Here is a 14,139-nt window from a genome sequence, read left to right on the forward strand (position 1 = left end):
TAAAGCAAGAATTAAGAACCATAATTAAGAACAAATCAAATATTTATCATACAATTCAGATAATAATAACAAGATTCGTCTTAGGTTTCATTCCCCTTAGGTATTTAGGGGGTTTAGTTCATATTTATGAAAGAAAACATCTCAAAAGAATAATGATAACAAAACATAAAGAAAACCCAAGAACTCTTGAAGGGAATTGAAGGGAGATCTTCAGTCTTGAAGGTGAATCCAGCTTCTGAGATGGATCAAACGGCTTTCTTTGAGTAATTCCTTGCCTCCTGCTTCGTGTGTCCCCTCTAATCCTCCTCTAGTGTGTTTAAATAGGCTTTAGAATGCCTAAAAGCCCTTAAGAGTGGCCTTTTCTGAATAGGACTAAACTTGGGCTCGACAGGGACACGCCCATGTTCGATTGCTTCAAACCATGTTCGAGTCTGTTGAATGGACACGGGCGTGTTGTCAGCCCGTGTACAGAAGTCCAGGCCGTGTTGATTTCATATGTTGGTCTATTTTCTCCATTTTCAGCTCGTTTCTCGCTCTTTTTACTCTCCTATGCTCACCTAAGTATAAAACATGAATTTAAAGGATTAGGAGCATCGAATTCACCAAATCTAAGGAGAAATCATCCATAAATGTGCTAAGCATGGGATAAAAATATGTATAAATTGCAGTTTATCAACCGTCAAGTCCTTCGCCGCACTGATCCGCCTAAGTTTAGGGATTACCTGAACAGATTAAACAGAAATGGGTGAGTTTTCACAAAATTAGTGTGTGATCCCCACAAAAAGTCATGCATACAGTTATACATCAAAATACAGTCATTTACAGTCTGGGACTGAGCCCATTACAAAATCAATTTGGGCCTTAGCCCATTCAAATACAATCTCAGAATTATATGAGGGCCTTAGCCCATATCAGATACAGAATGCAAATACAGTAAATCAGAATCCTACCTACCAGCCTTTACACACCATCTCTGTTTGGCCCTACACACCATGTGGGGATTAAATCAACTCACTCATCCCTACACACCATGCTGTACTGAAATACGGCACACAATCAAAAGTTTACAGTTGAGCTGCCAGATAACAGGCTTAAGATCCTTTTAGATACTTCCTCTAAATATCGTCAACCCACCCCGATGCAATGCAACATACTATAAATGACATGCAAATATGCTAATAACAGAACAGACATTCAGTTTAGTACAAATATCATGTTCAATCAGACACCATACAATAAGATCACATAATTAGGGGTTTAAGTAAAGCTTACCGACCCTACAGTAGGTCCACAGTCAACTAGGGCGACCCGTGCAACCTTACAGAATATTTCAAAAAAATAGGCTCACATGCCTATGTAGCCTGCCCGTGTGGGCTCACACGCCCGTGTGGCCCACACGATCCAAATTGGCCTTATCCGTGTGGATCACACGGCCTGCCCCAGAATCTTACACGCCCATGTGGTTTACCCATGTGGGCCCAAACACCTATGTAGCCCACACGGCCCAAATTGGTCCAGCCCGTGTGTCACACACGATCCACTTGGCTATCACACGGTTGTGTCATACGTGCACGGCCTGGCTCATCGATCATACGCCCATGTTCCATTACACAAGCTACCATACGGGTAACCACATGTTTGTTTGGCATCGACAGTTTACTTTTTTGGCTTTCCTCGAATCTCGTTTTCTGTATTTTCGAGTATACACCTAATTTCGTTTGAAGCTAGACCGAACTTCGAGCACTCCAGAACCTAAATATTGATCAATTCAACATCATAATTAGCCCTTAATCAACGATTAATCACGACCCTAATATCGAAGGCGATTCAAAAACTCAAGATCAACACTTGGCGATGAGAAACCAACGTCCCTAACGCTCTAATCTCAGTAGCAGTGCAAAACAATTACTATTCTTCGCCTGAAACGAGGGTAGTAAAACAACCCTTTTATTAATCATTTAGCCAAAAATGTTAAGAACTAGCAAAACAACACAACTCACCAAACGAACAGTCCATGTTGTGCAAAAAGGGGTGGGTTCAGAAAGAAATCGAAAAGAAAAAGTGGAAAAAGGAAGGCAGAAATTCGACAGAGGAAAGAAAAGAAGAACGACAATCAATTTTTTTTGAAACAAGATAAATTTTGAAGAAAGAAAAAAATAAAATCAGGATATCCCAATCCCCCCTTTTTCTCCCACTTACCCACTAACACACACATTCTCAGAATTCTTGTTTAACCAAAACTCTTCCGGTCAACTGAGCAAAAATAAACTCTCACACTTGCGCAGGGATTCGAACTCCAAACCTCCTACACTCCAACACACACCTTAACCACCAGACCAACATGGCCATTCTAGTATGCTTTTACAAACAATTAAATAAAAGCCTACTGACAAGAGTGAAGCTTTGATTTAGAAGAAAAAAAACAAAATTTTGCCAAAGACATGGCTTGAACTTGAGACCTCTCACACACACCCAGAACGCTTAACCACTGGAGTAGATACACATTTGTGTCACAATTCACAGATGCCAAAATTAAAAATTTGGGGTGTTACATTTCGGTTACTTGAGAACTTAGCTTAGACTTATGTTTTTAATTTATTAAGTTGAGTCATTTGCTAATTTTTGAATGTATTATTGTGTGATTTGTTTTGTTAAAGCTTCAGATTCATTAAGACTATTTATGAGTTAAGAAAAGGCTAGTTTGGGCTTTCGGCTTTTCGACGAAAGCGTAATTGGTGAGTGTTTGGAATAATTGCTTGTGGACATGATTCAATGCGTTATTTGGAAATTTAGTTGTAGCCTAAATCCATACTCTAAATTTCGAGTGTAATCTTTCTCGTACTCATGTTTAACTTGTGAAATATGTGATTGTGTTATTATAAAAATGTGAATTGAGATGAGATATAATTACATATGACATGTGCTCATGATTACTGTTTTAGAAGTGCATATGTAGGCATGTCAATTATGCCAAGTGATAATGATAACTATGTGCTTATGATGTAAATATGAAGCGATAGTGAATGGTAAATCGATAAGTAATATATGTGTGCTTAATAATAGATATTTTGTCCTTGTGATTCTTGAAATCGTTGGATATAGTTGGCATGCCATACGATTATGAGTATTCACTTATATGTTATATAATTTGGGGAGACCCTAGGACATGTTGGAGAGATTAGGGAACATGAGCTAAGCTCCATTCAATGGGACATGTTTGGTGTGTTGGAGAGTGTTAGCTTTATGCTTCACTTTTAGGACATATTTGACTCTATTTGTCTATATGGTGTACTGAAGATTCGTGCATCCGATGAGTGGTAATAGTTTCCACTTTTACGTTTCATAGCTCAAGTGCCAATTTATCTATAAACATGTTTTTGAGTATTGTGATATATACTTAAAAGTAGTATGATTACCATATAAATGAGTTAGTAAATAATGCATGAGTAAGTATAATATGACACTAGAGTTGGAACCGTTGAGGTTGTGCTATATGGTTGTTTCGTTAATGCTTGATGAATTGTTTGCATGGTGGTTGTTCTAGGCATTCGTTGAGCTTGTTAAGCTCATTCACTCCTTTTAAACCCTTGCAGAAAAGTTAAATGTCAATGTGAGTAGTGTGGTTCCAAGAGGTGATCCAAGCAGGTCCAAGAACTTATTCTTGATGTTTCAAAACTGTTATTATAGCTATTTTGATGTTTATTTGATGATGATATGATAGCATGATGAATTGGTACAAGTTGGAATGACTTAAATGCTTAAAAATGTTGTATTTTTTTTTTGAATTAGAGGTATCAATATTCGTGTTGTAAAAAACGATACCTCTGTGATTTTGAAATGTGCAAAAAGTTAGAATCGTAAATTGTTATCCATATCCTATCATGAGTATCGATACTCAGGGTAATTTTATTGATACTTTTTCAATTGTACCGATAATTTCTTGTATTTTGATTTTTGAAAAGAAATAGAATGCTGATTTGGTACTTATTTTCCATACGTTATCAATACTGTGCATGGAAAATATCAATACCCATTTTCTAGTATCGATATCTACGTGATTGTCTTGGAACTTTTGCTAAGTAATCCTAAGGCATGTTCAATTACTACTATAAGTTTATTTAAAGTATGTTTGACATGTTCTAATGATGATTGATATATGTTTGATTAAAAATTTATAAGATCACTGATAAAGAGGATGATTTCTTAATAGTGTGACAATTTACTATGAGTATGACATGAGACGGTGGTGTGGTATCCTGAGATTCGGGCTTGGTGACCAGACCAGGTTTAGGGTGTTACAACCTTAATCTTGAGTGGATAATGGGCTATGTATACATTACTCATATATTTTTATGTAAATGAAAGTCTGAGTTTAAAAAGATAAGAAACTGAAAGCTAGTATATTGGGTATACGACTTTTGTAATATGTAGCATCATTCCATAATAGTGGAATTCATAACCCAACTAAATTGTAAATGATATCCTCTCATTGACATTATATGATGGTATATAATAAGGGAGAGTTCAGTCACAATACTTTAGTGGAATGAATTTGTAATTGAATAAGTTTATAATTAATAGGTGAAAATTTGAAACTTAATTATAAATTATTTGAGCCCTAATTATATATGTCCAATCGGTCCCTCCGCTAACTCATTGAAACCAGAAATGAATTGCATGTAAAACCAAATTAATAGAAATGAATGGAAACAATGAAGTAAGAGAAATAGATCGCATTTGCAATGAATGTGTTTTCTCACTAAGTATAGAAATAACTTGAGAATTAGTGAAAGGATTTTTGAATTATTATTGAATTATTTATAATTAAATAATTGAAGATTGAAAATAGAATTAAGAGAAATAGATCTTATGAGTCTGTTGAATAAGGAAATTAAATATATTTCCTAATAAATTCTATTAGAATAAAGTTGTTATTACTCTAACGGAATTAAAATTGAGTTGAGCAAATTTTTTTTGAGAATTAAATTAAATTAATTAATTGATTAACTAATATTTATTTCGGGAAATAAAAATAAGTATTTTGTTGGATTACATTATAAAGTCCTAAGTCAAAAGTTTAGAAATCACATATAATTTGACCTAATACATGAGAAGTTCCACTAAACCTCGTACTTAGTATAAGGGAAGGCAACCATAGTAGAAAATACTAGGATGTGTTGCCCCCCTCTCTCACTTGGAGTGAGTTTGTATGTTCTATTTTAATAATATTATTTATCAAATATTTATTTAACCAAAACTCTTGTAATTCTCTCTATAAATAAAGAGCGTCAATTGACCTAAAAATACATTTCATACATTATCAATATATCGTTATTCTACCAGAAAGTAGTGTATTTTATTTACTTAGAATAAATTCTATTTTTTTGAGAATTACGAAATTTTCCGGCTATAGAGAGAAACTTACTTTCTGATCGAGAGTAAGTAAATTATTTTTTTCTGTATTTTGGTTCGTGTTGCTCGAGTCCACACTCGGTGCAATTCATGGAATGAGTATAGTGGAGAAGGTCGTTTAGTTGAAAGCCAGGATTTGCTTGAATTTGCCTCGCACAAAGCATAGGTGCAATTTCGGTTTAAGGTTTATCACTATAAATATCACAAGAGAGCTCGATTTTAGAAAATTTTTAAAATTTTGCTATAACTATAAGAAATAGTTTTCTTTACCTATTTTTCCAACATAACTGAGGTTTTGTCTCACTAGATTTTCCTGGTAAGATTTTTAATGAGACATGTTATGCATATTATAGATAAGCGTACTATTTTTCGTTCACTAAGAAAAAAATGGTTTTTATCTTAGTAAAGTTTTAGCGATGCACATTATTTATCAACGAACATCCAAAGGAGAGTGTTATAAATATTTTATTATTATAAAGTGAATGCCCATTAGGATAAGAAGTTTGATATACATTAGGATCCCATTGTTCATTAAAAGTAGGGTTTTATATTATTTATTCTTGTTATGTCTATAAATATTAGACTTTGGAAGAGCATTGTAGATGACTCAAATGATCATTAAAAATACATTATTCTCTTGTGCTCTCCTATATCTCCTATTTTCACTTTATTTATTCTTTTATTTTATAACAATAAATTAATATAAATGAATATATTTTATTAAAATATTTACTAAAAATTAATTTGAATTAGTAAAAAGATTATTATTTGTTTTATGTATTTTTATATAAAGAAATAAATTTAAATTTAAAATATTTTTTTATAAATTAATGCACATAAATCACTTAAAAGAAATTTAATTATAACATAAATTATTATTTATAAAAAAAAAAGAAAGGGAACAAAAAAAAAGAAAAAAAAACTAACATGAGTTGCAACTAGACGAACGGAATTACTAATAGAAAAACTTGATTAGAAAAATTTGATAGTTTAGGAACTTATTTAGAATATTTTAAGATTAGGGACTAATTTAAAATATGACCATACTTATTATTGAACGCTATTCACTATATCTTTTGAAACCAACCACAAACTTGGTGAAACACACCCCTAATATTTTATTGGATGCTGAGAAATTGTAGCTCAGGTGGCTAAATATGAAACGAATTATCAAGACAATAAGGCAGATGTGAGAAAAACTAATAGTATATATTTATATAATCGGTACAAAATAAAGATGGCATTTAGCTTATAAAACTAACATTGTAATATTGTACTTAGCAGACTCGAAGCCATATAGACACCCTGTATTATATAATACATACTCCGCATACAATTACAAATTCCTTTAACCATGCCGGTCTTTTTTATTTGAGAACCAGCTTGTGCTTGAACCACCACTGGAGCCGCTGCCGCCAGAGTTGCCTTCTCCGCTTCCAGCTCCATAGCCACCACCATGAGCACCGTCATCTCCTGTCCCATAACCATACCCGGAACCCGACCCCGACCCTGACCCTGACCCAGACCCAGACCCGAACCCAAATCCAAAACCCCTTCCAAACCCTGCAGGTGACCTAGCCGAGCCTGAACCATAACCCCATCCACTTCCAGGGCTTGATCCCCATCCCCAACTATAGTCCCAGTTAGGTCCATGGGCTGCGCCACTAGCACCGTTAGAGTCCTCGCTCTCGGAAGAGGTCAGCTGTTTCCTACCACCATGGGCACCACCCATACTAACTGCACCCAATAAGAAAAGAAGGAATAAAGTGAGTTCCATTGTTTTCAGCATGATTGATAAGATTTGAAAGCCTAAGCGTAAGCAAAATTTGCAGTTGTGAATTGATGAGCATGAGGATTTAAGTGGGTATTTATAATGTGGGTTGAGGCCACTTGTGACATTATTTACCTTTTATATATGGCTGCAAGTGTCTCCAAGTGTGTGATTATTTTACCCGCAAAGCTTCTTTTTTATCACGCCTGAATCCCACTATCCCCCTCTCAACCAAATTAAATATGATTGTTTTGATTCATTATGTGTCTTATTCTCTTCATCTTCATGGTTACCAAAACTGAAATATAGATTTCAGTCCACAGACTTTCTTTCTTTCTTTTTTTCCTTGGCTGTTCCGCCCTTCAACTATACCCATTTTCTCACATTGGTACCAAAATTATAATTCTATTATACTTTTTGGCCCCTACCATTAACAATGTTAAAAAAATAAATCATAACACACCATTTGTCCCCATTGACCGCTGACCAAATCAAAATATTGTAAAAATTTTCTTAAAAATCGTAAAAGAATATTAAAATATATATAAAAATTGTAAATAATTATTAAATATTGTTAAAATATTTTAAAATTGTAAAAAAGTTATTAATTTTTTTAAAAATGATTAAAAACTTAGAAATTATTAAAAAAATTACAAATAATTATTAAAAAATGTAGAATCATTTAAAAATTATGAACAGGTGGAATTTAATCAATAATTTCACAAATTTTCAATGATTTTACAATTTTTAATCGAATAATATATTGTTACTGTTTCAAGACCGCGAATATGAAAATAGTAATACCAAAATAAATCAAGAAAAGAAGTAGATGATAGCCAAGAAAATCCCATTGTATTCTTTTGGAATTTGTAGAGAAAATTGAAGAAGAAGAAGAATTTGATTTGTTAATTATTTACAACTTTTTAATAATTATTTATGGTTTTGAATAATTTTTCTAAAAATTTAAATAATGTTTTATTATTTTTAATAACTTTTTACAATTTTAAAATATTTTTGACAATATTTAGTTTTTTTTACAATATTTATTATTTTTTTGATAATTTAAAATTTTTACAATATATATTTATTATTTTTAATATTCTTTTATCATTTTATGGTCTGGTTAACACAGTTAACGGCCACATTATCATACACTTTAATCGTCAATGAGAACATATGACATGTTTTGATTGACTATTATTTTTTAAAACCATTAGCAATAGTGGTAGAAAGTATAATACAACTATAGTTCAAATATCATAATAAATAAATAAATAAATTTTAAAACTTTCCTTTTTTTCGAAAGTAAAGTCCATAGACTTTCTTCTTTCGCATATATTAAATTTCATGATTTGTCAACGTTTTGTCTTATGCGATCCCTATTTTGGAAATCAGTGTCTTAAATTGATTTATATGTTTGGTTGAATGGATTTTTGTTATGTTTTGATTTGAGATTTAATTATTATATTTTTTAATTTAATTTAATTTTTATATTTTTATAATATTATTAATTAGTTTAATAATTTTATAATATAATTAATTAGTTGAAATAGTTAACATCGTTAATTTTTTAATTAAAATGTTAATGATTATATATAATTTAAAAGTAAATTTATAAGTCCAAAACCTAGAGGAATTAAATTATTAAAAATAAAAGTAGGACTAAATTCTATTTGTACAAAGTATAAAGACTTACAGCATGTTTGGTTCAATGTAATGGCATCCATGCGCCCACCCTAAACACTTGTTTGGTTACGGGCTTATTTCATTACGCGCCTATGCAAAGAAGTTATCTTATTTCTATTCCGTTTCCTCAGCACCGATTACTGATTCAGTGTTTAAGGAAACGCTCCCTTTCAAAGACGCTCCCCACTTTGCCCTCTCCCCTTCTCCCACTTTCTCACCTGAAAAAAGCAGACGGACAATCCTTCATCGCAGGGTCAGGTAGAACATTTTCTCCTTTTGTTCCTTCCATATTCCTCTCTTCCAAATTTTCTGCCCCCTTTTTTCTGCTTTGTTTTTCTTTCTCTCAATAGAGTTTTTCTTTTCCTCTATTCCGTTTCTTTTTCTTGATCTATAAAATCCCATCTATTGTTGGAAAGAGCAAGAGGGTTCTGAGAGGGGGAATTGAAACCTAAATCGAAAACCGAAAATGTTGACGGTAAACTGAGTGATAAACCGGGCACCATCTTCGATTTCAAATTGTCAATACCTCCTAAGACATGACCCAAAGATTTCCCCTTAACCTCCTCAACATTTTGCTTCAAAATCATCCATTCGCTTCTTCGTTATTTACACGGTAATTCCTCCCTATCCCTCTTTTTAACTCTAAAATATTTGATTTTTTAAGTTATAGTTCTTTTTAACTTTTTGTCTTGTGTGTGCAGCTTGCAAGCAAGGAAAAAATCGAGAAAGAACGAGCAAGACTGTAAGTTTAAGCTTTGTTTGTTTATTGAAATTTTGTTACGTGCTCTTTTTTCCATTAAATTTAATATAAATAATTGTTTTAATTTGATTTAGGGCAGTGCTGATGAATTGAATAGAGGATATTTTGATGATATGTCTGAGCTAAAACAACATGGTGGTAAGGTATTAACTGATTTGTTCTTTTTATATACATATAGGCTATATCATTTGCAAATTTGTTCAAATTAGTTGAATAGCAACTGATTTCTGAGTAAAATTAATGTTACTTTCTGTAAACATTTTAATTGTTAGTTTTTATTTCTTGGCAAATTGCACTGGTAAATAAGATTCTAATTCCCGGAATTGCAGCCAGGAAGTTTCATGCCGTGGATGTTATATATTCTGATGGTAGAAAATCAAAGCTGCTGATTGTTTTTGATGCTAGCAAGTTGGCTGTCCCTGAAGCATCTTTAGTCTGTCTATCATTTAGAGCAAACTCTCAGGTATGATTTCTTTTTTCTATGTTTGTTTTGGATTAAATTTATGTATTTCTTAATGAAGTTATAAATCCTTCATTTTTATCATGATAAGAGAATGTTGAATAGATAGTGCATAGCTTTAAAATTGTGATAAGAGGCATATCAGCGACTCCATGACAATTGAGGGGTTAGCACTAAATTGCAATCATGAAAACAGCAAAAACATGATAAACAAAATATGTTTTTGGTTGCTAACTTTTCTTTTCTCTTGTTTCTGGTTATTGTTGTTGATGATGCATTTTAACTCCTTTTCCTGAATTGTCAAGCTATGGTCGATTCTTGGGGCAAGCCTTTTTATGACACCTTTAGTGAGTCCAAGAGCGTGCAACTATATGAGGTTCTATATTTTTTCTATTTAACTTTTCATTCCTTTTTGGCATGTGTGGTGAATCAATTATTATCAGTTTTCTGTTGCTAGAAAGAACTTATAGTTACATGCATCTGTAGTCAATAATAATAACAAACAAATAAAATAGCGAACAAGAATAGAAGATAACCATGCTACTATGATAAATCATATTACTTGGGACACAAATATGTCTGAACCATTTTTAGAGGTTGATGTGAAGTTGAATCTATGTCTTGAGGTTGTTATCATATTGGCTTTAAAGACATGATAGTTACCTAGATATTTAACTTCAATTCTGCCTCGTGACAAAATATTGTTCTTTTGGGTTGTCCAGAATATCCATCTGTATATGTTTTTGCCTTCCAAAATAATATGAAATTGTTAAGTTTTGCAGTTCCTTTTAGGTTTATTGGATTTCAAAATTTTCAGGCTCTTGGAGCGTTACCTAAATTTGAAAGCCCCTTTGACTAGACAGTTCTGGCTCGTATGATTCGATTTATATTTTACTTCTATAGAATCTTGATTCTAGTCGTATTTTTTTAGAATGTCAGCAAGATAATGTGATTTTATTTCTATTCTAGTATGTTAACGTGTTTAATTATCTCATCTTTCTAGCTGTTTAAGCAATGGTTTTTTATTTTACTTTGACAACATTTTGGATGAGGTTGATTTTTGTAAATAGATTTACACGCGACCTTTTATTTTACTGCCAACTTCAGCCGTTGAGGGCCCGGGAAATATGTAAGTATATCTTGTTTAATTGCAGCATACAAATGCTAGGGTTATGTTTATGTATCCTATCTTATCCAGTTTCACATTTATCTTGGGGCTTGCAAGATTTAAGGAGCCTCTCTAACTATACTATTATTTCATTACTTTAGTATATTCATTTAATATATATTGAAGGATAATTAGTATGGTTGATTAAATTGCATTACATAGTGTCTGACACAAACTTAAAATTTGATATTTCGGCAGAGAAGGCATTGTTGAGATTCAGCAGAGAAGGCATTGTTGAGATTCGCAAACTCAATAAATTTTGACATCTTTGGTTAGAAAGAGTTGGAATCTTTATCGCAATATGGGTTAAGTTTTGACATCAGATTTCGGATTGTCCCCAATTGGTATCTTTGGAAATAGAAAAGATATTGCAACTTCACAAGATTTCGAGTGTTGAATATATAGAAATAAAATGTTTGTGCCTTTTCTTTTGGATGCTTCAGTGATCCTAATACCAATGTATAAGTAGAAAAATAAAAATTTCAAACTATTTATATAATTTTATTATGTTGGTACCAAATTTCAGACTATTTATACAAATGTTTCAGCAATACTAATACCAATGGTGGACAAGTAGAAAAATAAAAAGATAACACTTTTTCTTTTCGGTGCTTTGTGCCTTTTCTTTTTAATAAAAAATTCATGTTTAATACAATTTATCAATTTTAGATAATAACACAGATAAAAAAATTATATAAAAAATTATGTAAATAACAAATGAAACTTTAGTTGAAACCATAAATTTAGGATTAATTTATAGGAAGATAATGACATAAGTTATTATAGTCCAAATGAAACTTTAGATGATACCATAAAATAGGAAGATTAATTTATAGAAGATAATTAAATTATTTGTTTCGATAATGATATTCTAACACATTAAATATGCATTGTAGTTTAAAAATAATAAAATAGTTATATATTATTTTTTAATATTATATATTATGATTTTTATTCATTCATATTTTAATAATAATTATATTAAGAATGTTATTAAATTATATATTATTATCTTTATTAAATTATATTTAATAATAATCCTATTATAAATTAATAACAATAACAATAATCATTTACCTAAAAAAATTCTACTAAGGGTATTCTAGTCATTTTAGTTTTTTTTCCTTATGCTATTACAATATCATTCCATTCAATCAAACGCAAGAATACTATTCCATTCCATTCAACTAAACAGTTGAATTACTGATTACAGCTCTATTCAATTACAGCTCTATTCAATTACAGCCCTATTCCATTACAGTCAACCAAACGTACCCTTAGAGTCATAATTGTCTGAACCGGTCAGGGTATCGATCTGGAGAGAGACATTAAACCAGTTGACCCACAAATTAGTAAGGACAGGTTGAACCAAGCTCAATACCAATTGGACTATTTTTTAAAATTTTTTTTTTCTTTTTCAATGATTTATTCAATTAAACTATATAAATCAATGATCTGGCTAGTTTAACCATCGATCTAGTTCAAAAAATCTTACTTAAAAGTATGTTTTAATTTTCAAAATTTTACTTTATAATTTACTATAAGCAAACAATTAACTCAACGCGAAATATGGATAAACCATACTAGCTATTGTATCTAAAATTTGGATTTAAAAACCTCTTAAATTGCTCCAAATATTTTATACTAGTGCTTTTCAATAGAGAAAATTAATTAAATAAATCTTTTGACTCATGTTATCATTAAATTTAATGATGCAGTAATTATTGGGCAATGACAGAGGGAGAAGAAGTAAAAATATATATATTTAAAATTAAATAATTGATGAATTCACCCTATCAAAATTTGAAAATTATTCATTAATTTTTTTGAAAAATAATTGTTTTATAAAAGATATTTTATATAAAAAATGAATTTTTCTTATCTACTAAAATCTAAAAATATTTAATTCTTTTTTTTTAACACTCTTTACTCTCCTCTCAAATTTATCTTATTCTCTTCCATACTCTCTCTAGTATTTTTACAATAAAGATGATCAATCTTTCAATACTTTCAACGGGTCTCCTTAATTGGTAATCGCTCTTCTTTTTCTTTTCAAGCTTTATTGATTAATCTCTACAAATTGGGATTGTAGTTTTTTTTTTTGATAAATTAAGATTTTTATGTAAGATTTAGTTTTTCTATTGATTGAATGATTTTGGAATATTAATTTTATATGAGATTTCAAACATCTTAATTGGTACTAATTTTTAGAGGTTAACTCATATAAATTCTTGAAGGAATTAGTCTTGAATTTCTTGAATATTAATTAGAAATATAGTATTTTTATTTAGAAAACTATTATTGCTAGTGTGATTATTATTTAGAAATTGTTGGTTGGAGAGTTGAGATAAAGTATAAATTGTTGATTGGGAAGACAAAGGAAAATTAAAAATTATATGCTAAAAAGGTTAAATTGAATTGCTAGTTATTAAGAAGATCAAAAAATATAATATCACCTTTTTATTTGCATTCACCCTTGTTTCTTAATGGCTTTTAAGCACATAAAAATAAGGTGTTAGAATATATGCATATTAAAATGATTTCAATTATTATTAGGGTGTTTACTTACTAGTTTTAGGTAAGGAGTTGTGCTTATAAATACATGTCTGGTTGAATGGTTAAACATTGAGTTTTGATTAATAAAATCTTATTGCAAGACATTTCTTTTAGGCTTGAGGATTCACTTTGTATATTTTAGACATTCGTTTGCTTCTCAGCTTTCAAATTGTGTTTTAAAATCTCTTCGTCATGTCAATTAAGTCTTAGATATATTGATATGAGTATTGTTGTCAATATGGAAGGACGTGAGTTTGAGTGAGTCGAAGCGCATTATCCTCCTCAAGGATGGATCTAGGGGGCGCAGGGAGAGGACGCCTCCCTTG

The 14,139-nt window shown here is 31.0% G+C and overlaps 2 protein-coding genes across 16 annotated transcripts; one reads left to right on the plus strand and one right to left on the minus strand.

The window, feature by feature from the left end:
* Positions 1-6,602: 6,602 nt before the first annotated feature.
* LOC107952293 (putative glycine-rich cell wall structural protein 1) lies at positions 6,603-7,479 on the minus strand. The gene has a single exon (XM_016887561.2). The coding sequence runs from the start codon at positions 7,199-7,201 to the stop codon at positions 6,761-6,763; it is 441 nt and encodes a 146-aa protein (XP_016743050.1). The 5' UTR covers positions 7,202-7,479; the 3' UTR covers positions 6,603-6,760.
* Positions 7,480-8,885: 1,406 nt separating this feature from the next.
* Positions 8,886-11,777, plus strand: LOC107952300 (uncharacterized). 15 transcript variants are annotated; one of them, XM_041108956.1, is made up of 7 exons: positions 8,906-9,127; positions 9,571-9,611; positions 9,704-9,767; positions 9,959-10,092; positions 10,395-10,465; positions 11,160-11,218; positions 11,461-11,777. In XM_041108956.1, the coding sequence occupies exons 1-7, from the start codon at positions 8,962-8,964 to the stop codon at positions 11,493-11,495; spliced, it is 570 nt and encodes a 189-aa protein (XP_040964890.1). In that variant the 5' UTR covers positions 8,906-8,961; the 3' UTR covers positions 11,496-11,777. The 15 variants fall into 15 exon arrangements, 7 of the variants coding, with proteins under 7 accessions (XP_040964905.1, XP_040964882.1, XP_040964898.1 ...); XM_041108959.1 differs by having other exon boundaries at positions 8,907-9,127; positions 11,456-11,777; XM_041108952.1 differs by having other exon boundaries at positions 8,908-9,127; positions 11,453-11,777.
* The last annotated feature ends 2,362 nt before the right edge of the window (positions 11,778-14,139 follow it).

This window comes from Gossypium hirsutum, chromosome A03 (genome assembly GCF_007990345.1).
Source record: "Gossypium hirsutum isolate 1008001.06 chromosome A03, Gossypium_hirsutum_v2.1, whole genome shotgun sequence".
Classification (NCBI taxonomy): domain Eukaryota; kingdom Viridiplantae; phylum Streptophyta; class Magnoliopsida; order Malvales; family Malvaceae; genus Gossypium; species Gossypium hirsutum.